Raw genomic sequence first — 26,121 nt, forward strand, 5'->3', positions numbered from 1 at the left:
TGTATTACAGAATTGTACCCTTGAAACTTATGTAACTTTACTAACCATTGTCACCCCAATAAACTTTAACAACAACAACAAAATAGTTGATATGAAAAAGAGTTCAAGTGGATTTAAAATTTATTCTCATTATCCTAGAAGTTTCAACATTATATTTGTCAAAGAAGGAGAAAAATGGGCTGGTGAATTTTTAAAATATAATTTCAACAGTTATAAAACAAGAAAAATAGGGCTTTACATTTTTGTCACCTTTTGGTGCAAAGTTTCCCCATGATGGTAATTATCAAGAATGCAAATACTGTATGCCATCATTTATTTTGTTCATGAAATGTTGTCATTATTTCAAGTATAAAACAAGATATAAATGAGTTTTGTTTGTGCAATCTAGCTGACATTTATTTTTAAAAGTTTAAAAAAGATGTTATTTGGACGTTTTAGACACATTCAGTATTAATGCTGGGTATATTATCTTTATTATATTTATATTACATAGAGAAATGTTCTCACTGAGCCCTTTATAGATATAGCCCTATCACTTCCACATTACTTTAGTGTGTTATTCTAATGCATCACGTTTTTCTTGGTGTGCTGACAAGAAATATGTTGGGAAGTACTCCCTAAAAGAACCTTTTACTACCAGAAACTATTACGCTTTTCTTATTGCAGGCAAGTCAAATGAGTAGGTAGACAGGAAACTGTGTTGTATTGAGGACAAGCTTGGCAAAAGCAAAACAGTGAGAAAGTAGGGATACTCCCCAAACCAGAAGAATATTGGGACAGAGAGAGGACCTTGTTTCTTTTTACATTGTTGAAGGCACAAGGCTTAAATTTGCAGGGCTGGAAAGGAAGAATCAAGAGGTGAAAATTAACCCTCACTAATAAAGTAAATATTATTTTATTTCTATCATTTAACATGTTAAATATGAAAAGTGACACAAGGAAGCCCAAATGGCATGCCCAGAAAAGCCAAAAGGATTTGTGAGAGAAGTCAGGTATTCTGGCTGTCCAGCCACTCTATCTATCCATCAGCCTGAAACTTCCATTCAGATCATCTTCTCAAATTATCCATAGGAGATTTATTCACATACTGAATAAGAAAAATATTTCTAATTATATCCAACCATTCTTAATATGAATGAGAATTATGCGGGGATGCAAGATTGCCAAGACGTTTTTTGCCAAACAATTCCTTTTGACTTAAGAAACAAGAGGCAGCTGCATTGTTTCCATAGCTATCCATATAAAAGAGCCCTTGGAATGAGGCTGACTCGTTCTGCTTTAAAAAGCTCCAAGGTAAGTGGGAACAGGACAAGACTTTTAAGAGGGACGCTGGCCACACCGCCAAGTGTCGGCTGCAGCTGCTAGTTTTGGTACTGCTCCTTCTGATACTGCATGTCTTACACCCATGCCTTTTGTTGCCTTTTGCTTACAATAGCAAATAATGCTACAAATGGGATTTTGTTTGGTTTTTGGTTTGGGTTAACCAGGTGCTTTTCTCTTTCCTTTGACAGGTCTGTCTCACTTCCGGGCTGCATCTTCTCATTTGCTAACGAGGTAAGCTTTGAACTAACCAGTCCCTGGAGGAGAACAGGGTGCCTCTGGGATGGATTTGTGTCACTTAGCAACCTTTGGAAAAGTGCTTGACTCAGGAAATATCTTAACAACTGTACTTCAGGAGAGGCTCTGGAGAGGGAGAGAGAGGGAGAATTCACCTTTTAGAACAATGCATATATCCTTACCCAGGACTCAAGCATTGGTGGGGTGACATTTTAGCAAGAGAACAGTTGGTAATAGACTATTACTTTATTTTTGTAGGAAAAAAATATGCCCTAAAATTCCCTTGCTAAAAATTTCAAAATTGACAAAAATGTATCCTGCTATTAGAATTCATTTAGTAAACATATCTAACAAATAAGTAAGGAAGTATCTAGGAAAATGTTTCCTTTAAACTTCTTTAAACTCTTTTTGAAAGTTATCTTACCCAGTGGTGAGTGTTGTATGAAACAAAACACTGAAATTTTTGTTATGTATGTAATAAAGGTATTAACCTGCCCTGCTACCGTGTTTCCCCGAAAATAAGACCTAGCGGGACACTCAGCTCTAATACGTCTTTTGGAGCAAAAATTAATATAAGACCTGGTATTATATTATATTATATTACATTACATTACACTACATTACATTATCTTATATTATATTATATTAAAGACAGGGTCTATGTTATAGTAAAATAAGACCGGGTCTCATATTAATTTTTGCTCCAAAAGACACATTAGAGCTGATTGTCCAGCTAGGTCTTAGTTTCAGGAAACATGGTACTACAGACTGCATTCCTAAAGAGCGAGAATGTTGGGTAGCTGATTAGAATGAGTTTCAAGTAATTTGATCATGTAACTGACTGCAGGAGCATCTTTTGCCAAACCTTTTATTCTACTGATACCACTGGCAACCTGCAGATAATGCAGAATGGAATAGTCCAAGCCTGCATTCGTTAGTAGACAATTTGGAAAGCAAAGAAAGCCCTTCAATGTAGAAGAATGAAGATAATGTTTGCTGTGGCTTTTATCCTTGTTTAGTTTAACAGCGTTAAACTGATTAACTGGATTTAGTATGCAAAGACATTATGTTAGAAAAAGTCTACTAAGCAACCAATTAAAAAGAAGAAAACAAAAATATAATCCCTTCAAAACCACTGAATGTGAGCACTTCTAGCTTAATATCTAAAGAAAGAAATAAAGTTCTCTTACATCATATGGCAAGAAATGGTATGTTGTTACGTTACAATAAATGACACTTTATATCTAAATGATAGCCTGAACTATTTCAAATTGCTTTTTCAGTCATCTTTTGAACCTTTTTTCAAAGTATCTTCACTATATCTCATGGGTTGTGGATTAAGAAAGGCAGGTATTGTGATCCCCGTTCTAAAGATGGAGACACTGAGGCTCAAAAAGATCCAGTCTTCTTAGGAGGTCACAGGCTCCTTAGCTGTATGCTGAGACTACAACCCAACTCCCTATTTAGGATGCCAGTCTTGAAGGACAAAAGAAGATAATAGATGCAAAGCCCCAAGTACAGTGTTGAATACACAGTGACCCTTGATGCATTTGAGTCCTGGTGATTATGTTTGTTTCAATAACTATAGCATAGTGTACAGTGGACCTGCCTGGTGGAGTTTTCACAGGGCCCTTGAAATATCATCAACAAAGAAATTTATGGATATACGTGGTAGTCCAGAATCTCTAATGTGAAATGTTTCATCTCTTTTAGGTCCTCTTGGCTCAGCAGCCATGAGTGGAGACCAGGAGATGGCGGTTTTTGGGGAGGCTGCTCCTTACCTCCGGAAGTCTGAAAAGGAGCGCATTGAGGCCCAGAACAGGCCCTTTGATGCCAAGAACTCTGTCTTTGTGGTAGAGCCCAAAGAATCTTTTGTTAAAGGGACTATCCAGAGCAGAGAGCCAGGGAAAGTGACCGTGATGACCGAAGGGGGGGCGGTGAGTAGAGTCCCAGAAGCTGACGTTTTATTGATTTTTTTTTGTTTGGTCACTTAATTGACATAAACAGTTTTCTTTCCTTTTTACTGCCAGACTCTGACAGTGAAAGAAGATCAGATTTATCCCATGAATCCTCCGAAATATGACAAGATCGAGGACATGGCCATGATGACCCATCTCCACGAGCCCGCGGTGCTGTACAACCTCAAAGAGCGTTACGCAGCCTGGATGATTTACGTGAGTGCCCCCCATCCTAAAGTGGTCTTCATCATCATCACCATGGCTTCCGCCAGCCCAATGCTTCCACTGTTGGATAAATGGGTCACAAGCAGTGACCCGCTTTGCTTTCACAAGTGGTGTAACTAGTTGAAAGGTTCACTATTGCTGTTGTAAGACACAACCCAACAGTTAGCACTTTGCCCTTTGTCTTCTCATCCAAAGCTGGTCAAGGCCATTGCCCACATCCCGGGTTTGCCACAGATCCCTTGAACAAACCTTGGAGCAGCTACTGCTTATGTCTAAGTTGCATCCCTATCTTTTAAACCCGCCCCCTTATTCCCACAGCAGAATCATCGAAAGGGAAAAAACAAGCTCATGTTGTAGCACTTAAAAATAATGTTTTTAAAAAGCAAATTTTACTCATTGTTTGCGCCACCAAAATAGCAGCATTTTTATCTATGTGTTCTGGTCCCTTCACTGGAATGCCTTGATAAAACCTGTCCAACTGCTCCAGCATGTTGCATGTTCTGTCCTATTGTTTCTGTCCCTACAATAACATGGACCATGTTTTTCAACCATCATTCATTTACATGTGTGTCTCGTACATAGACTTAGAGTTCCTCAAGGAACATCATCTCTTGTATATTTCATTCCTAATGCCTCGCAGAGGCCTGGCGCATAGTACACACTCAGTATATGTTTTCTAATTAAATTTATTGTGTTACATTGCCATTTTTGTGTAGTTTCGCTCGTGCTAATACTCAGCTGCACAACACCTACACACGCATACCTAGTGTTCAGAGACAGCATCCATTCTTATTTGTTGGTTCCTGTCCTTGATCAGTTGTTAAAGATTTGAAAATTCCCCTGTTGTAATCAAAATGTATTTGCATCATTTTGTGTTCTGTTTCTTTATAACCTAACAGTAGTTTGCAAATATTTCCCCAGTATTGCTGCCTACTTTCATGTTTACCTTTTTAAATGCCTGTAACATATTGTCTTAGGAGGATGTACGATAGTTCACCTAACCATTCCTATATTGTTGGGCTCTTGGGTTGTGTCCAAATTTGTGATTTTATGAATTTGAACTATCTTAATGTTATTTAAAAAATACATGCTTATTTCCTAAAATGCAATAAAAATGTCTCACACTACACATACCAAAAAAAAACCCAAAAACCTTTTGGAGCTCTTGCTATGTGAAAATCACTGTAACAAATCTCAAGGGGAATAATGAGTTTAAACTGTGGTCCCTTCCCTCAAGGATTTTGCTATCTTGCTGTAGCAACTTCCAACTAGTTTTCATGCTGATGCCTTAAAGAAATGTAGAGTACTTATTTAAAGTGTTCTTTTTAGTTAAAATTCATTTAATAAGTGAATTGTACAACTAATAGGAAAGGCCTTTAAATAGTTATTCTTTCTTATTCCCTTGTATAGACCTACTCAGGCCTGTTCTGTGTCACCGTCAACCCCTACAAGTGGCTGCCGGTGTACAACCCGGAGGTGGTGGCTGCCTACCGAGGCAAAAAGCGCCAGGAGGCCCCGCCTCACATCTTCTCCATCTCTGACAACGCCTATCAGTTCATGCTGACTGGTGAGCTGAATGTTTGATAGGTGCATCTTTTTAGAGCAGAACCATAGGAGAAAGACACTCTAACCATTGCAACACTCTTTGAGATGGCCCCCTTCAGTTGAGGCTGGTGTATGTGTGAGGCAGATGGTCCAGGAAGAAAAGAGTGTAAAAGATGATTTGCAATCTCTACTGTTACATAATTGCTAATGATCTCTTGAACTTTTGAAGGTCAACAGAGGTTGGCCATAGTTAGATAATTTATTTTTGAATGGCTCAGAAACTAAATAAGCTTAAGCAAAAACACAAGCAATATCCATATGTACGTGTATCACACACACACACACCACACACAGTCTCCCACACCCACACACACACCACACACACACACACACACACACACACACACACACACACACACCACAATCATACATACAAACTGTATTTCCATTACCAAGAGCCAAAAAAACAGAAGAGTAAAATTTGCTTCTGCGGCCTTGTCCTCAATATCGGGAATCGTGACCAATGAATAGTCTCTTTATATTAAAGATGGCATAAATGCTATTGTCTTTTCCCAGAACCAACCTGAACACACTCTAGATTTTAAGGTGTATCTGGTACTAAAACAATTATACCATGAATCCTCTTCCTAGAATATGATCGCAGCTAGACCAACCTAAGGTACTATGCACCTTGGGGAAAGGGCTTAGAGAATTCTTCTTCAAGTAAAGTACAACATCCAAACAAATGTTTACCTTTCCCTAAAAATACAACTAAGCCATGATAACTTCCAAAGTTACCACCTTTACTGTATTTATTCCTTCTCACATGCTAAATATATCTCCAGTCCCTATTTTCATTACCTCTAATACCTACAATAAATATGTCAGTAACTTGTCATCTAAATCCAACGGAAGACCCAAGTCCACCTTCGGTATTTATTTAGTCATACCATATAAAAAGTCTGGTGTTTCCTTGCAGTGTTCTGTTTAAATGGTTGCATGTATGGGGGTGGGGGAGCCATAGAGAGCAGGAGAAAAAGCTGCTGGAAAAGGTAATAGATCTAGAGCCCACCAAACCCTAGGGATTGCTGAAAAATACTAAGCTTGAAAAATACTAAGGTCATTCCATTTTGTTTCACTTACCATTTACAATTATGTAAGGAAACAGTATTAAAAGTCTATAACTTCTCTTTTGTAGACCGAGAGAATCAGTCAATCCTGATCACGTAAGTAGATTTCATACTTTCTTTTCATGGCTGCAATAGCTGCCAGCTTTGGGACATCATCTGACTTACTTTCTATTTGACAGTGGAGAATCTGGGGCAGGGAAGACTGTGAACACCAAGCGTGTCATCCAGTACTTTGCAACAATTGCAGTCACTGGAGAGAAGAAGAAGGAGGAACCTGGCAAAATGCAGGTGAGTCTGACAGCAGAGTCAGCATCAAGACTGCCAGGGCTCTCAGGAAGTCTGGAGCCCCAGATGTGAGGACGGCTCTTGCCTTTGCAGGGGACTCTGGAAGATCAGATCATCAGTGCCAACCCCCTCCTGGAGGCCTTTGGCAATGCCAAGACCGTGAGGAATGACAACTCCTCTCGCTTTGTAAGTCTCTTGGCCACTATTATAGACACTGGTCTCTGGTAAAAATTTATGGAATATTTGTGAATACATTTTCTGAATCTTTTCCATTCACATTATATTGCATCATGGTTCTTTCTATTTCCTCTGAGCACCAGTAACATAGATTCAAGTCCAGTCTAAAAAGATATGTAACACTGTAGCTGAGTTCTTTCTCATCTATCATAGTCTATAATTATTTACAATTTAAAAATCAAAGATAAAATTCCTTTACTTACAAAATAGGAGTTTCACCTTTTCCTCCCTGATACAAATATTCTCTGAGCTTGTTTAATATTAAAGTATTAGCATTTCAAGTGCTTTGAGTTTCTCAAAAATTTGGTATGATTTAAAAACAGAGTAGTAATATTAGTTTTCCTTTCAAGGGTAAATTCATTAGAATCCACTTTGGCACTACAGGAAAACTGGCTTCTGCTGATATTGAAACATGTATGTACTTGGATATCTTTTGCAATCATTTCTGCTTTTTATGACCTATAAAATTAACCAAATGAAATTTGCATCTCACATGAATTTCTGCATTTTTCCTGTCTGCTACTTGTTTCCTTCCAGATCTATTAGAGAAGTCTAGAGTTACTTTCCAGCTTAAGGCTGAAAGGAGCTATCATATTTTTTATCAGATCACATCAAACAAGAAGCCAGAACTAATTGGTAAGATATGTCATAATTCCTTTCAGAATGAATACACTAGCACCTATCAATTATGATCCAACCTAGTATTCCATGACTGAATTTTGTCAATTTTATACATCATCTTGATTTTGAAAATACCTTTATAACTTTGGTAAAAATTTGTGTGTGTTCGTTATAAAAATTCAAATGAAAACTGAAAATAACACCTCCAAATTTTATCACTATGAAATAACCACCATGAACGCTTGAATGGATATCATCCTTGTCATTTTCTGTACACATATATTTACATACAGATGTGTATATATATATATATATATATATATATACTATATATATAGTATATATATATATATATATATATATATATATATATATATATATATACTAACTGGATCATAGTTACATGCTCTTCCATAGTCTACTTCTTTCATTGAGCAATAATATATCATGGCTTTTACCAAGTCAGCAAATATAGCTCCACCTTACTGTTTCTGATGGTTGTGTAATATTACACTCTAGAGATAAGCATAATATACTTAACCATACCCTTTTAAGATATTTAGGCGTTTTTCAATTTGGGATTTTAAATAGTAAACACTGTACTAATTATTGTTACAAATATAACTTTTCCCAATATGGGATTATCTTCTTTGGCATCACATAGTGCCTTAGCATTTGTCTAGAAATCTCTTGCTTTAATTAAGAGGACAATTCTGCTTACTTTTGCTCTGTTCCATGTACTCAGAAATGCTTTTGATCACCACCAACCCATATGATTACCCATTTGTCAGTCAAGGGGAGATCAGTGTGGCCAGCATTGATGATCAGGAAGAACTGATGGCCACAGATGTAAGTAGAATACAAGAAAATCAGAACGATTATGTTGGTTCAGAGTAATGGTTCCTCCAGATAAACATTCAGTTTCTAGTAGAAAAAGCAAAAGCGGATTCAAAGAAGAGCATCAATGTGTCACCTGGAATTAACTGAAAAGATTGGGATGTGCCCCTCCTTTCCCTTAATAGTATTTGAAAGAGCTATCATTTCTGAATTTACTTACACCATTTTTTATAATCTGCTTGCATTAGATCCATACCACCTCTCAAAATAACAAGTCCCTTAAGTTTACTATCCTTGTTCTCTATCTTAAGTTTCCTTTTGAATCTTCAGAGGGTATACTGCTGTAATTCTAATGCTCTGTGCTGGCCTTTGGTTGACCAACTCGCTATACACCCAAGCTAGGAAGTTCCTTGCCCCCCTCCCCCGCTACTCCCGCCCCCATCAGTACTGGTAGTTTCCTCACTTCGACTGACAAGTCAGGCAATGGAATGTGAGCTATCCATAGTAAATGTGTGGATCATAACCTAACAGTTATCCTATTGGTTATATTGGCAGAGCGCTATTGATATTTTGGGCTTCACTAACGATGAAAAAGTCTCCATTTACAAACTCACGGGAGGTGTGATGCATTATGGGAACTTGAAATTCAAGCAAAAGCAGCGTGAGGAGCAAGCAGAGCCAGATGGCACTGAAGGTACCAACTGAGTCATCCATCTGATTTTGTGGTTGTTTGAAAGTCACATTGTTAACTTGTTGCCGTTGTGTTTTAATAATAGGAAGACACTCATTTTTAATAATTGAGTTTTAAAGTATACCTAGATAATATACTATGTGAAACAGACATGTATTTTCTATAATTTCTGAAGTTCTTTAAGGCACACTACCCATAATCCAGGTCTTGAACTCAATGAAAGAAATGGGCAGAAATATTCACAAAGATATTCTGAAAACATTGCACAAAATGCCTGTAGCTTAAAAAAAAAATGAAGCAGTGAGTTGCTTAGGGCCATAATGAGATTGTTCTACCCTTTCTTCCTTTTAGTTGCTGACAAGGCAGCCTATCTCCAGGGTCTGAACTCTGCTGACCTGCTTAAAGCCCTCTGCTACCCAAGGGTCAAGGTCGGCAATGAGTACGTCACCAAAGGCCAGACTGTAGAGCAGGTAGGTGTATAATTCAAGTTCGCCACTGGGGCTGCAGGCATTTTGCAGTCCTCTGATAACCTCAAGAGCTGTATCTTTGTCTTTCAAGGTGTACAATGCAGTGGGCGCTCTGGCCAAAGCCGTCTACGAGAAGATGTTCCTGTGGATGGTCACCCGTATCAACCAGCAGCTGGACACCAAGCAGCCCCGGCAGTACTTCATCGGGGTCTTGGACATCGCTGGCTTTGAGATCTTTGATGTGAGTTGGGAGCTAGTTGGTAAGGGGATTGTATACTACTAAGGCAATGGAAATGTCAATGAGAAAAAAATATGTAAATATTACGACCTTTTCTTAACACTGCAAAAAGCTATGCTAAGTCTTAAAACAGTGTGATTGGGCAGCTCCTAATCATCTATTATAGTGGCAATTCCACTTCCATGAGAAATAATGCACTTGATGTGGACTCTTTAATTTTTTTACATGACCCAAAGGGAGTTAGGAATTAGCTTGGTATAGTGGGGTAGAGGTGGAACTCTAAAAATTCCACAATGCAAAATGAAGTTAACATAAAAATATCAAAGTAAACCTGTGCAATGTATAATATACTCTGACTATATGGTGGAAAACTCATCCAGAAATACTTAGAAAGATAACAATAGCTGATAAAATGTTAGTAATTTAGAATCAGTGTTAATAACCTCAATGCAATTAACTCTTAATACTCAATATGATATCATGGGATAAAAACTCATATCTGATTATGAAATACATTTTTCCTGCTTATAGTTTTGAACAAGTTTATCTTTTTCTTTCTAATTCTAAAAGCACAACTTGGGCGTTGCATAAAATATAGAAAATCAAGGAAAAGGATTCCACATTAATTCTACTCTTTACATCTAGCTGATGTTAACCCTTTGCATTTTTTTAAAAACACAAATGTGTGAAAAAAAATACAAGTGTGTTAACATATTATACATAATATTTGGTATCTTGATTGTTTTTTCATTTCAAATTAAAGAAGAACAAGGGTGGCAGTTATTGCTCACTTCAAGGCTGACCATGATGACTTCCATACAACAGAGACTCCTCCAGCTTCTAATGGGTCACAGATTAGCTCTTAAATGAGTCAACAGAAAATGCAGAAATTAATGGCAAGAAACATGAAATGCTTAAGTAGGAACTCAGAAAAATACCTGCTTGTTAACTTAAACAAGTGCAGGAAAAGTGTATTAATGATTTAGGACTTTGCATAAATGGTAGCAAACATTAGATTTCACAGATAATTTTGATCTATCCATAATCTAAAGGCTATTTGACGTATGTTTTTAAATTAAAAAGTCCTATATTTAAGAATGCTCAATTTGCTAAAGAGAAAAGTAAACATATCTATTTATTTAGTTCAACAGCCTGGAGCAGCTGTGCATTAACTTCACCAACGAGAAACTGCAACAGTTCTTCAACCACCACATGTTCGTGCTGGAGCAGGAGGAGTACAAGAAGGAAGGCATCGAGTGGACATTCATCGACTTCGGGATGGACCTGGCTGCCTGCATCGAGCTCATTGAGAAGGTCTGTTTTGCACTTCAGAAACCATGTTTTGTGGACAACTAAATTATTCATTGCATCTTATTTGAATTCTATGCACAGAGAAAAATGTTCAAATAGAATTATAACTTTGCGTGTGGTCTGCTTTTAGCCTATGGGCATCTTCTCCATCCTGGAAGAGGAGTGCATGTTCCCCAAGGCCACGGACACTTCCTTCAAGAACAAGCTGTATGAACAGCATCTTGGAAAGTCTGCCAATTTCCAGAAGCCAAAGGTGGTCAAAGGCAAGGCTGAGGCCCACTTCTCGCTGATCCACTACGCGGGCACCGTGGATTACAACATCACTGGCTGGCTTGACAAGAACAAGGACCCCCTGAACGAGACAGTGGTTGGGCTGTACCAGAAGTCTTCACTGAAAACTCTAGCGTTTCTCTTCTCTGGGGCTCAAACTGCTGAAGCAGGTAGTACTCAAAAAAATCCAACACTTCCTCTGCATGTTACAAAATGTGATGCTAGATTGAGGCTGATGATCTCATAGCCCCAGCAGAAGGATTGCTGGGCCAAACCTATTGTGCCTCTACTAAGTTTTGAGGAAGTAGGCTGCAATGTAATTACACACCCGGAACTGGCAGAGGCCCTAGAGCAAAGGGTCAAAGGAGAACTGTCAGGATCTCAATTAAAGAAAAGCTTGGGCTTCTTTGATTCTCTCCTGCTTTTTTCTCCACATCTGCTGGATATTGAGTATCTGGGGATATTCACAGCAACGGAATGACAAACGTCTACCACTCTAGCTTCAATGAATGATTTTTTAAATTATAGTGTCCCCAAATGTCCTAATATTGAGTTTGTTTCTATTTGGTGAGGAGAATGCCCTTTCCTTCATTTCCTAGTGTAAAAAAAAAAAAATCACAGAAGAGTGGATGCAAGCTTAGTTGGCACATAAGATTCATTCTGTCTCAAATAGAAAGACCGGGAGTGTCAAACAAAACAAAACAAAACAAAAAAAACAGCTGCACTTCAGCACAGAAATCAACAAATAGGCAAAAAATAGCCCTGTTGATTTAAAACTATATTTGAATGATATCTTTTCTTGTTTTTTTTTTTTTTTCCAGAGGCAAGCGGAGGAGGTGGTGCCAAGAAAGGTGGCAAGAAGAAGGGCTCTTCTTTCCAGACCGTGTCTGCCCTTTTCAGAGTAAGGAAGAAACTGCTCTTGACGCTTGCCAGTTATTTTGAGAATTTGTTTTTAAAGCACAGGGTCTTCTTTTCAAAAGTCATTTAGGAAAGGACTGACTTCTGTTAACCTAGCTTTGGAGAGAATTACGCCGGAATTATTAGCTCATCTTTCATGCTAAGCCAAATAACAACAAAAAATATTTTATAGAAAATTTTATAAAACAATACTCTACCATTCATAATTTCGTTGAGTCAGAAAAATAAGCAATGACATGTACTCAGAGAGACAAAATCGTCAGTAAGACTAATGAAAAATCTAACAGCGAGCCTGTAAGGAACGTAATATGGTATACTTACGTTCCAGTCAATTCTCAATTATAACTGATAGAATGTTTCCCCTTATAGACAATCTTTATGCCCTAAACATTGATAGAGTTGGAAAGGGGGAACTATATTTATGAGAAAAAGTTCAAATGGGGTGCAGGCTTGCATTTCCTTATTGGAAAACTATGGAATTTAGTAGAAGAAAGTGTGACCATTTAGTATGGGAAGGCAATGGCCCTGATGAACGGCGCTTGTATACACTAAAAAGAATCATGTATCTGGCTGCTTTATATGTGGAGAAAGTGGAGAAATAAGTACTCAGGCAGAAACTGTATCTCATGAGAAACATATCAAGGTGCTTATTCCCTTACGTGAAAATGCTCCACACTGGTCATTCAACTCAAACGTAGACACTGATTTCATAGACCTCACCAAAATGCTCATAACCATGTCTAAAGTCTGAGATAACAGGATTTTTCCTGATTTCACAGGAGAATTTGAACAAGCTGATGACCAACCTCAGGAGCACCCACCCACATTTTGTGCGGTGTATCATCCCCAATGAAACCAAAACTCCCGGTAAGAAGTTCTAGAATGAAAGAACAAAGCATGACTGCCATACTTCATTTTTCACAAACTCTGCAATGAAATAAACATGTATTTCTTAGGGGCCATGGAGCATGAACTTGTCCTGCACCAGCTGAGGTGCAACGGTGTGCTGGAAGGCATCCGTATCTGCAGGAAGGGCTTCCCCAGCAGAATCCTCTATGCAGACTTCAAACAGAGGTCAGACTCTCCTAATTATGGTGTACCTTAAAGTTTAGCACAAATACATTTACTGCAAGCAAAAAAGTTGAGCGAAAATATGCCTCTGTTTGTTTTTAATTTTCCACATGAAGGTAAAAAATTATAAGCCTCCAAACATCTTTAAAATATAGATACACCACACATTAAACACTCTGTGGACTTTTCTTTGGATTTACTAAGCTCCTGGGTTAGCTCATAGATGTATACATTCACTTCAATAATTACGAGTACTACCATCTTTTGCATGCTTAATATATTTGGATCATCTCATTTAATCCTCGTAAAAACTCAGTAGAGGCAAGTACTACCAATACCTCATTTTATAGATGAATAAACTGAGTCTCAAAGAAATTAAGGTACTAACCCAAAGTCACATGGTTATTAAATGGCTGAATTAGGAACTCTCCCATGCAAGTATAGCTACCAATAAGTCATTTTCTATCCCTTCTTTGGTATCTTCATCTTTTTCTCTCACACACTAGTTTCCCGGAAATATGTCAGCTCCTCTTTCTCCTCCCGGGATAAACCCATCTTGAGAATCAAATAACAGGCAAAGAGGCTGGGTAACAGCTGTAGGGAAATGGTCTCTTCTAAGTCTGGGTCTGGTGGAGTTGACAGAGAACTTTAGTTCTCAAGACCTATAGCAACCCTACATTTGACTTTAGGTGGTTAGGACAGTTCCTGATGCCTAAAGTGTACTTTCTACCAGATACCTCAAGAAAACTTTGCATTCTTGGACTCAGGACCTTAAAAAGCAAATGCACCTAGCTAGGATAACATGCTACATTTTCTTGGTCATCTACACCTGAATGTGAACAAGGTTATAGAATCCTTTCCTGAGAAAAAAGTCCGATGAGGCAGGAAGGAAACTTGCAACTGTGCAGGAAGGTAAAATAGAGTAAAAATAGATGGTCGATACTAAATTGACTATCCATATATACAACGTGCCTCCTGGGAACAAAATATAATAATAGAGCTTTTTAAAAGCTCTGATTTCTTAATGGATCATTTAATGTTCAGCTATTATTAGTGTCACCAGTAAACCAAATTTTTAAAAATACTGTGTTTATTTTAACAGATACAAGGTATTAAACGCAAGTGCTATCCCTGAAGGACAATATATCGATAGCAAGAAGGCTTCTGAGAAGCTCCTTGGGTCCATTGACATTGATCACACCCAGTATAAGTTTGGTCACACCAAGGTAATATTCTCTAAAACCTATCTGCTGCTATTCCCATCCCTTGAAGTTCATGTAAAGTTTCTGATCTGCAGCTTTACCCATGCGCAGGTCTTTTTCAAAGCTGGTCTTCTGGGGCTCCTAGAGGAAATGCGAGATGACAAGCTGGCCCAGCTGATTACCCGAACTCAGGCCAGGTGCAGAGGGTTCCTGGCAAGAGTGGAGTACCAGAAGATGGTGGAAAGAAGGTATTCATAGGGACACCTTGCTAAACCCCATCAGCCTACCCTTTTTAGTTCTGAGTGCTGTTATAACCTGACTGTGAACATTTCTGTTCCTATCACAGAGAGTCCATCTTCTGCATCCAATACAATGTCCGTGCTTTCATGAACGTCAAGCACTGGCCCTGGATGAAACTCTTCTTCAAGATCAAGCCGCTGCTGAAGAGCGCAGAGACCGAGAAGGAGATGGCCACCATGAAGGAAGAGTTTCAGAAAACCAAAGAAGAACTTGCCAAGTCAGAGGCAAAAAGAAAGGAACTTGAAGAAAAGATGGTGACACTGTTGAAAGAGAAAAATGACTTACAGCTCCAAGTTCAGTCTGTAAGTAGTGGTATCATCCTGGGTACTGCTCAGTAGGATGCAGGTGCTAGAACGCTGGCCACTAGCAGTATTAAGCGGGGTGGTCAGTCTGGGAGACTTTCACTGCAAGGAGAGAGTGAAAGCATTGTGATGGTACTGATATAGTCCTTATATTCCTTCACTGCCCAATAAACACCCCAAACCAGCACCTGAGCAATGAGGTAGAACAAACTGCTCTCTTCCATACTACACAGTTTCATCAAACTACAGGGTTTAATGACTTCCTTTCCCTTTGAAGACCATCTTTGAAAGTGATTTTAACATGAACTTACCCCAAATAAAATACGAAGGGGAAGATGGCATGGAGAGAGTGATTTTTTTTCTCTGAAACTTTCTTGACCATTTAGATGTCCACGGATCTTAAAACACAATATGTACAGCTGACAAATGGCAACATTCTACGTCAAGTTTTAGTGAATTATTGTTTGTTACCGATCTCCAAAAGTCAGATTTGCTCTTTCCAATTCGTCTCCACTGTCAGTGCCCCATCATCATACCCAGATGGCTGCAGCAACACTTAAGTCGCTCTGCATGCCGCCAACTCTCTCCTTCCTCCAACCTGCTCACTCCTGAACCAGCCATTTTAGAACTGCTTCCATCAAGTCTGAAATGTAATTTATAAGACTGTCTTTCATTTGAACTGAATTGAATTGATCTGGTATTATTTACTCATCACAAAATCATATTTTTCCAGTTGATTGAGATTGTTCTTTTCTGTCACGCTTGGGTGACATAACAACTCCTGATTCTAAATTGCAGAAGGAAAAAGAGCTTTTTTCAAATCTATCCATTTTTTTTTTGTCCCTAGAGAACTACTTAGAATATGTCCTGCACCTCTTTATTCACTACACGACGATGTGTACCACATTTTATTCTTTTACATGTTCAAAGACTGATATGGGGGCTCACTGATAAATGTATATAACAATTTCTCTCTTATTTCCTGTCAACCCCCAACCGTCTCAATTGGAAACATAACAAGTTGCCAGGAATTTCTTTATTACTTTATGCCTCAACTTGAATTTAGAGCATCATAACCAAATCGTCTTCCAGTCCTACAAAGAGCAATAGTTCAGTAGCCGCTGCATCCTGAATTTCTCTTGTTGGAATGCCCTCTCTCTTCCTGTTCCTTCCCCCAATAAATTGATTTCTACAGAACCAAAACCTACCCATCTGTCAAGGCCCAACTCAAATGCCATTTCATTCACAAAACCATATCTGATACATGTTCTCTGATCTTTTATGTCACTAAGTACTTTCTGAATTAATGGGAGCTCTGGGAGGTGGTAAGCTTTCTAATTTACTGAAGGATACAGTTGGCCATCCATATCCATGTGTTCCTCATCTGTGAATTCAACCAACTGTGGATTGAAAAATTAGAAAAGTTATGTTACTGCTGACGTACTATATAGCTAGACCTATGATGGCTGCATCTGTTTTGAACATGTACAGACATTTTTCTTGTCATTATTCCCTAAACAATACAGTATAACAACTATTTACATCGCATTTCCATTGTATTAGGTATTATAAGTAATCTAGAGATAATTTAAAGTCTGTGGGAGGATGTGTGTAGGTTATATGCAAATAGTATACCATTTTCTGTAAGAGACTTGAGCGTCTGTGGATATTGATACCCATAGAGGGTGGGCATCCTGAAACCAACCCCCCAGGGATACCTAGGGACAACTGTATATGTTCCTAAAGGAATATGACAATATTTGAAATATTTTTTACCCAACATGTGGAGTATCTTGCATTGCACACAGCAGATGATTCATTAGAGTTTAAATACAAAGAACAAACGACAGAGATTTACGCTGTTATCACTGGAAATATTTCATTCTTTCTTCCCAATTTTGATTTTGTTTTCAACTTAAGGAAGCTGAAGGTTTGGCTGACGCAGAGGAAAGATGTGACCAGCTGATCAAAACCAAAATCCAGCTCGAAGCCAAGATCAAAGAGGTGACTGAGAGAGCTGAGGATGAGGAAGAGATCAACGCTGAGTTGACGGCCAAGAAGAGGAAACTGGAGGATGAATGTTCAGAACTGAAGAAAGACATCGATGACCTTGAGCTGACACTGGCCAAGGTTGAAAAGGAAAAGCATGCCACAGAGAACAAGGTATGAAACATATACAAAGAAAGTTTATGTTTTTCTTAATATTATTGAGTGCAAGCATAAAATTGACTGCACCAAAATATAACATGTAATGCAAAATATTTTTACTACCTAAGGTGAAAAACCTCACAGAAGAGATGGCAGGCCTGGATGAGACCATAGCTAAGCTGACCAAGGAGAAGAAGGCCCTCCAGGAGGCCCACCAGCAGACCCTGGATGATCTGCAGGCAGAAGAGGACAAAGTCAACACCCTGACCAAAGCTAAAACCAAGCTGGAGCAGCAAGTGGACGATGTAAGTATAAGCTTATCAAGAAAAAACATTTTTTTGAAAGGAAGCTAAGCAATCCTTTTGACCCAACATTGTTTATGTTTAGCTTGAAGGGTCATTAGAGCAAGAAAAGAAACTTCGCATGGACCTAGAAAGGGCTAAGAGGAAACTTGAAGGTGACCTCAAGTTGGCCCAAGAGTCCATAATGGACATTGAAAATGAAAAACAACAATTTGATGAAAAGCTCAAAAAGTAAGTATGAAAGAATTACTTATTAACTTGCTTCTAGTGGAGGATATGAACTCAATTGTTATTCTTTGTTACTTTTCAAAAAGGAAAGAGTTTGAAATGAGCAATCTGCAAAGTAAGATTGAAGATGAGCAGGCCCTTGCAATGCAGCTGCAGAAGAAGATCAAGGAGTTACAGGTAAGGACATGATTTCCATGTGTCTAATTCAACCTGACAAAATTACTGGTACAGAGAAGCTCAGCGGTGCTTTTCACCACTCCTAGGCCCGCATCGAGGAGCTGGAGGAGGAAATCGAGGCCGAGCGGGCCTCTCGGGCCAAAGCAGAGAAGCAGCGCTCTGACCTCTCCCGGGAACTGGAGGAGATCAGCGAGCGGCTGGAAGAAGCTGGCGGGGCAACTTCAGCCCAGATTGAGATGAACAAGAAGAGGGAGGCTGAGTTCCAGAAAATGCGCAGGGACCTGGAAGAGGCCACCCTGCAGCACGAAGCCACCGCGGCCACCCTGAGGAAGAAGCACGCGGACAGCGTAGCTGAGCTCGGGGAGCAGATAGACAACCTGCAGAGGGTCAAGCAGAAGCTGGAGAAGGAGAAGAGCGAGATGAAGATGGAGATCGATGACCTCGCTAGCAATGTAGAAATAGTCTCTAAAGCCAAGGTACTACAGAGTCTGGGAAATTGTTATTAACAAAAATAATCCTGTATGTACACATCATAGTTTACACAGAGCACTTCACACACATGTCATTTGTTCTATGCAGTAATCCAGGAGGTTAGTAAGAAAGATAAAAAAAAAAAAAAAAAAAAAAAAAAAGGAAGTTAAGTACATCGGCCCCATCATACCATTAATAAATAAAAGCACGAACTTTTGAACATAGGTTATTTATGTTTTCTTGGTCTTCAATTGAAGAACACAGGTCTCCAACATTCTCAATTGTCCAATAAGCAAAGTGTCACTCTACATAAAGGCAAGGAAGTATTTATGAACATGCTTTTAGAAAATATACCATATAAGTCTTACAAAATTTCGCGTTTAGAACACAATCTTTATATTTTTTTATATCAATATTAAACAGAGCTTCAAGATTAGCTTTTTAAAAATCCCAATGTATATTTTCAACTTAGGACAGCAATCATAAAATGTGAAGAAAAAATTTCTGGTATATCATATTACATATAAAAGAATTCATTTCATATGTCAAAATAAATATTTTTTCTGTTTCAAAAGATATTGTAGCTAGAGCAAAATTATATTAAAAAAATCTTCATTTACTCCTTGTACTTTTTCTCACACAGGGAAACCTAGAGAAAATGTGCCGCACTCTAGAGGACCAACTGAGTGAACTGAAATCCAAGGAAGAAGAGCAGCAGCGGATGATCAATGACCTAACTACCCAAAGGGGCCGCTTGCAGACAGAATCTGGTAACTCTACTCTTCTATAGTGCCTAAGAGTAAAGATGATGAGGTTAAAAACAACTGATTTAGTGAAGAGAAAGTCTAATAAAAGCAACTGAGAGCATGGATGATTCACTGAACAGCTCAGACGCTCAACCTACTTGCGAGGTCACTTGGGGACGATGTTGGAGATAAAGACTTCAGTAGGACTGGATCAAGGTCTACCCCAGAAAGGTCTTGAGTATCTGGCTGCACTGAGGGCATGCTTGGGGTTAGGAATCACTCCAACATAGGTCCAGGGCTTCTGTTTGAGACCAAGCTTCTTTTTATCTGTATCACAGTGAACCAAATTTCTGAGTAGGGCAATGGATAACCCAGTCTCAGAAATCTTATGAAACTGGGACTAGGTAGAAGTCGACATTTTAGCTCCCTTCTTTGACATTTATCACCAGGTTTTCACAGTGTCATATACTCTGAAGGATTAGTTACAGACAGAACACTAAGAATCTAAGCTGTATTCATTCATTCAGATTAATATATAAGTTTCACCATAAAAATCAGAAATTTGACATTAAGCATGAAGATTTCAATAGATAATTCGATCATCTGAGCACTCAATTGAAGGGGATGTTAAAAGTTAAAGTTTATTTCTAATATGGGCTTGCAAATTTTTCCTTCGCTTAAAAAGAATGGTGCTATTTCTTTTGCCTGTCAGGTGAATTTTCGCGTCAGCTAGATGAGAAAGAAGCTCTGGTGTCTCAGTTATCAAGGGGAAAACAAGCATTTACTCAACAGATTGAGGAATTAAAGAGGCAACTTGAAGAGGAGACAAAAGTAACTATGATTATAAGACTCATTTTACCCCCATGACTTGAGCCTACCTGGAGTCCATTACATCAGCTTTTAAAGGGTTTTGAAACTTAATAATTAAACATTTAAATATCCAGTAAAACGAAAGTGTACCTATTTCCACAGGCCAAGAACGCCCTGGCCCACGCCCTGCAGTCCGCCCGCCATGACTGTGACCTGCTGCGGGAACAGTACGAGGAGGAGCAGGAAGCCAAGGCCGAGATGCAGAGGGCACTGTCCAAGGCCAATAGCGAGGTTGCCCAGTGGAGGACCAAATACGAGACAGACGCCATCCAGCGCACAGAGGAGCTGGAGGAGGCCAAGTATGTGTACCGATATGATAAAATGTGCAGAAAACTTTGCACATTGAATCAGAAAGATACAACCTTTGAAGAGTCTGTGAATTAGCCCACAAACATTCATTAATTAGCTCCTATTCGCCAGGCACTGTCAAGCCCTAAGAAGACATGAATAAAGCAAACACGATCTCTACCCTTCTCACCTAAAATCTAGTTAAGGAAACAAAGACTAACAAATAATTATACAGATAATTGGGCCTTATTGCTGTTGGTCAAGCACACCAAGCTCAGTGCTACTCCCGGGTATTGCACTTGCTGCTCCCTCTGTCTGAAATACTTTCCCCCAGATCTCCCTCTAGTTCATTCTCTGATTTCTTTTAGATAACTCAAATGTGACCTCCTGGGAGAACCTTTTCCTGACTGTCTAGAATAGTTGCCCACCGCTTACTCTATTTTACTTTTCCTCATTGCACTTATATCAGCAATATGTTATTATGCATTTTCTCACTTGCTCATTGTTTATCACTCTCACTTGTGTGGAAGGTTCACGAGGCAGGGACCTTTTCTGTCCTCTTCACTGCTGTGTACCCAGTGTTTGGTTCCTAAAGAGTTCACCAATATTTGTTGAGTGAATGTATAGATATTTTCAATATAAATATTTTTATATGAAGTTTCCAATACTTTTCAGTGTGATAATAGTTCATAATTCTTATTTTGGCTCACGTCTCTACAAATATATATATAATCTTCAAGGAAGAAGCTGGCCCAGCGGTTGCAGGATGCAGAGGAACATGTAGAAGCAGTGAATGCCAAGTGTGCCTCCCTGGAGAAGACCAAGCAGCGGCTCCAGAATGAAGTGGAGGACCTCATGCTTGATGTGGAGAGAACAAACGCTGCCTGTGCGGCCCTGGACAAAAAGCAGAGGAACTTCGATAAGGTAATTTCTGCAGCAGCCTCTGCTCTCCATTATTTTCTTCCATCCTTTACAGCAGGTAACCACTCTTGGTTTTTCAGATCCTGGCAGAATGGAAACAGAAGTATGAGGAAACCCATGCTGAGCTCGAGGCCTCCCAGAAGGAGTCCCGCTCTCTTGGCACTGAGCTGTTCAAGATGAAGAATGCCTATGAGGAATCCTTGGATCAGCTAGAAACTTTAAAACGGGAGAACAAAAACTTGCAGCGTGAGTCCCTTTCACTTTTAATAGTATTCATGCCTTGAAGGAATTTTTCTCTTATATCCTCTGTCTGACCAAATCTCTACCTGTCTTTTACCCAAACAACAGAGGAGATTTCTGACCTCACGGAGCAGATAGCTGAAGGAGGCAAACGTATCCATGAACTGGAGAAAATAAAGAAACAAGTGGAACAAGAAAAGTGTGAACTTCAGGCTGCTTTAGAGGAAGCAGAGGTACAGGTCAAATTGTGCATTATAAACAAATTCAGAAAAGAATTAGGCCCGTCCACATGGACTGAATAAAAAGATAAAGAGCACAACATTTGTGGAAGGAAAGGTGTGCAGAAAAACTTTCAGATGTTCCCATTCCCTGCTAATGTCACCTCTTGCTGTCATTAAGGCATCTCTTGAACATGAAGAGGGAAAGATCCTGCGCATCCAGCTGGAGCTGAACCAAGTCAAGTCTGAAATTGACAGGAAAATTGCTGAAAAGGATGAGGAAATTGACCAGCTAAAGAGAAACCACATCAGAGTCGTGGAGTCGATGCAGAGCATGCTGGATGCTGAGATCAGGAGCAGGAATGATGCCATCAGGATCAAGAAGAAGATGGAGGGAGACCTGAATGAAATGGAAATCCAGCTGAACCACGCCAACCGCATGGCTGCTGAGGCCCTGAGGAACTACAGGAACACCCAAGGCATTCTCAAGGTAAATGGGTTGAAGAGATGGTCCCAGGGCAGTTGGGGTGACTGCAGCCCTAAGAACAAGACATCTCAATGATCGTTCATTCCTCAGGATACCCAGATTCACCTGGATGACGCCCTCCGGGGCCAGGAGGACCTAAAGGAGCAGCTGGCCATGGTGGAGCGCAGAGCCAACCTGCTGCAAGCCGAGATCGAGGAGCTGCGGGCCACTCTGGAGCAGACGGAGAGGAGCAGGAAGATCGCAGAGCAGGAGCTCCTGGATGCCAGTGAGCGTGTCCAGCTCCTGCACACCCAGGTGGGATTCAGCACAAAGAACTCTCCTTTAATAAATGCCTATATGTCCCAGAAAATATAAGCTTAAATTTTTATTTGACAGACAGGTTTTATACTTCTGTCATTTTTTTCAGTATATTACCAAGAAATGTTTTGCTCTTTTATTTTGCATCAATTAATTGATTCATTGCCTATGCTATTCTAAGATTACCCATATTATTTCGTGTTAATATCTTTATTGATGCTAATTATCAATATTGAAATTTTTATTGTGGAGAAATGGAATGTTTAAACATCTGTTATAATTTTATCCCTATGAATGGTCTGATTGGTAAATGGCAGTTATAAAATTATAGAGTTATTTGGTCTAATTATGAACCATATTCTTGAAGACGCTGAATATTCTGTAACATTTCCATTTTATTTAATTATACTACAGAACAAAATAATATTGAAGAGCATTTGACTTGCAAATTTTCAACTGAATTTTTTTCCTAAAATGGCTACCACTAAGTTCTTAGGTAACATGATAAAAAATACTTCTAACTTATTTTTAATCAGAACACCAGCCTGATCAACACCAAGAAGAAGCTGGAGACAGACATTTCCCAAATCCAGGGAGAGATGGAGGACATTGTCCAGGAAGCTCGCAACGCGGAAGAGAAAGCCAAGAAGGCCATCACTGACGTGAGCACGATGAGCACTTGTTTTACTGATACAGGTATGCTACCCACCATTACCACGTTTCCTTATTATCTTGATTTCTTTGCTAATTAGGCGGCCATGATGGCTGAGGAGCTGAAGAAGGAGCAGGACACCAGCGCCCACCTGGAGCGGATGAAGAAGAACCTGGAGCAGACGGTGAAGGACCTGCAGCACCGTCTGGATGAGGCTGAGCAGCTGGCCCTGAAGGGCGGGAAGAAGCAGATCCAGAAACTGGAGGCCAGGGTGGGTGTATCAATATCTATCTACTTCCATTTGCTCCCAATGCCTTATTGGATCAAAATTCTTAAGAGCCTATTTATTTGCAGGTACGTGAACTTGAAGGAGAGGTTGAGAACGAGCAAAAGCGTAATGTTGAAGCTGTCAAAGGTTTGCGCAAACATGAGAGGCGAGTGAAGGAACTCACTTACCAGGTACTGCAAAATTTTTTATCAGCTAAGCACTTCTCCATATATATGTGAAATACTCATGTGCAATGACACAATGGTCATGTGCTTTAGAAGTAAAACCCTATGGTTTCTATAATCTTTCAGACAGAAGAAGATCGGAAAAATATTCTCAGGCTTCAGGATTTGGTAGATAAACTTCAGGCAAAAGTGAAATCTTACAAGAGACAAGCTGAGGAGGCTGTAAGTATCCTTAAGATAGAAGGGAAGAAAGAAGTCCTCTGTTAAAAAAAGCTAGTAAATTAGATTTACCAGTCCTGTAGTAAATAAGCCATTTGCTTTATAGGAGACTGTGTACTTCTTACAAACGTTTGTGCGTTTTACACTTATTGCTTATTATTTGTAATATTAATAGCTTGATTTTAAAGTAAATTTTCAATCCACAAAGAAACCTCAAAAAATTTCAAAGCAGAAATGATACAGGCCACATTCTATAGCAAGAATGTGATAAAATTGTAAAGTGAAGAGAACTATAAACAAAAATCCCCAAATACTTAATCATTAAAAAAAACCAAAAAACTTTCCTAAATATTTTTTGGATTAAATTAGCAACAAAAACATAATTGCTGAATATTTATCAATTACAAATAAAGTTTCAAGTAAGATGCTTCTTTTATAAAGTACAGTCAATGCTGTCATTGGAGGACAATTAATTGCTTTATATGCTTTCATTATGAATCAAAAATAAATGAATAAACTGACATTTCAATAAAGAAATTATAAATAATAATGAAATAATGGAAGTAAGTACTGTTGAAGACACAGGTAGAAATTGATGAATTAGAGTATACTATTTCCTAATTTGCTGATTTCAGTAATATCTGATAATTTATGGTGAATTAATAAAACAATAGTAATAAAATGAATACCCTTACATCTAGCTCAATCAAGGAAAAAGAAAATACAAATGCTCATTAGGAATGAGAATATGGATAAGCTCTACAAGTAGGTTTATATTTTTTTAAAAGTAAAATATAAATCTGTCAACAAAATTGAAATCTTAAAGAAACTGGGGATTTTTCTAGGAGAATATGAATTACTAAGTTAGCTGAAAAAGTTATTTCAGAATTACTTCTGAAAATGGATTCAGGTTCAGATAGATCTTTCCAGAGCATGGGAAAAGATGAAAAGCTTTCCAACTCATTTTAAGAAGCTCACATGACCCTCATACCAAAACCCATCCAAGAGAGAATGTGGAGAAAAAAACTAAAGACAGTTTTACTCATGAGTGTAGTTATAGTAAAGATAAATTACTAAGTCACTGAAACCTTTACTTTATTTGGGGGATTGTACATCAGTAAGAGTTAAATTGGCTTAATTCGTACAATGGAAGGACTCCTGAATATTAGGGAATCTGTTAATATAATCATTACATACAAAGCAGAAGAAAAAAGTAATTGTTTTGAAATGTGACGAAATGATGTATGATAAAATTCAACATTTTTTCAATTTAAAGAGATTATGAAGAAATTCATCCTTAATATAGTAAAGAATATCTAACTCGAGAGAATAATCATCTTATAGCAAACCTTAACAAGCATGATTTTAATATTCTTGCCTTCTTCTCTGCTGTTATATTTTTTCTTGTTCTACTTGTGGTATATATCTTTTAATATGTTTTGGTTGCAAAAATACAGATATAATTATTTATGAGACACCAAGCCCCAAATAAATCATAAAATTAACTTCAATGATAAGCAAGACGGTAAGACAATCATGATTCTTGTCGAATAGTTTAACTTGTTGGTAGATGCCAAGTTCTTTCTTCCCTTAGGCCTAGAGGGTCTAGAAAGATGCGCAGTATAGATTCCTTACAATTCCATTTTTATTCTCAGGAGGAACAATCCAATACAAATCTATCTAAATTCCGCAAGCTCCAGCACGAGCTGGAAGAGGCTGAGGAACGGGCTGACATCGCCGAGTCTCAGGTCAACAAGCTGCGGGTGAAGAGCAGGGAGGTTCACACAAAAATCATAAGTGAAGAGTGATCATGCCCAGATGGTGTGGAATGACTGAAGAGAGACACAAAATGTGAAGTCTTTGGTCATGTCTGTCTGTACTTACTGTCTGTTCGACCCTATTGCAAAGGAAATAAAGAGCATAGGGTACTTTGCAAACAATATCCTTAGACTGGTCTTTTCTCTCTCCTAAAGCAATGTCAAAGCTTAAATAATCTCAAGGCTATCAAACAGTCACATTCACTCTGCCACTAAGAAGGAGTTATGTATTCATTTTATTTTAGGTCTATAGTAATACTATAAGACTATAAAGTTGTCTCTTGGTAGGGAAGTTTTGATGAACAGAAATCTGGAAGTCATTTGTATTTTTTTCTAAACTTTCCCTGATATGGGGGTATAGTAAGGTCTTAGAAAACTCCTGCTTTCCCTAATATGAACCTAATTTTCCAGGTCTATGCAAA

At 38.6% G+C, this 26,121-nt stretch overlaps 1 protein-coding gene across 1 annotated transcript; it reads left to right on the forward strand.

Annotated features, from left to right (window-relative positions):
• The first annotated feature begins 1,305 nt into the window (after positions 1-1,305).
• LOC308488402 (myosin-2) lies at positions 1,306-25,816 on the forward strand. The gene is made up of 40 exons (XM_081028071.1): positions 1,306-1,370; positions 1,512-1,554; positions 3,271-3,494; positions 3,588-3,731; positions 5,151-5,307; positions 6,484-6,511; positions 6,595-6,703; positions 6,794-6,886; positions 7,288-7,351; positions 7,475-7,573; positions 8,304-8,407; positions 8,951-9,089; positions 9,438-9,556; positions 9,645-9,794; positions 10,935-11,105; positions 11,233-11,542; positions 12,194-12,273; positions 13,070-13,157; positions 13,247-13,364; positions 14,464-14,587; positions 14,675-14,811; positions 14,910-15,165; positions 17,086-17,328; positions 17,442-17,618; positions 17,701-17,846; positions 17,930-18,020; positions 18,107-18,496; positions 19,135-19,261; positions 19,950-20,068; positions 20,210-20,406; positions 21,136-21,319; positions 21,397-21,562; positions 21,665-21,789; positions 21,956-22,264; positions 22,352-22,555; positions 23,095-23,220; positions 23,311-23,481; positions 23,565-23,669; positions 23,790-23,885; positions 25,538-25,816. Exons 3-40 carry the CDS (start codon positions 3,291-3,293, stop codon positions 25,688-25,690), a joined length of 5,823 nt encoding a protein of 1,940 aa, XP_080884197.1. The 5' UTR covers positions 1,306-1,370; positions 1,512-1,554; positions 3,271-3,290; the 3' UTR covers positions 25,691-25,816.
• The last annotated feature ends 305 nt before the right edge of the window (positions 25,817-26,121 follow it).

This window comes from Rhinolophus hipposideros (genome assembly GCF_964194185.1).
Source record: "Rhinolophus hipposideros genome assembly, chromosome: 20".
Taxonomy (NCBI): Eukaryota; Metazoa; Chordata; class Mammalia; order Chiroptera; family Rhinolophidae; genus Rhinolophus; species Rhinolophus hipposideros.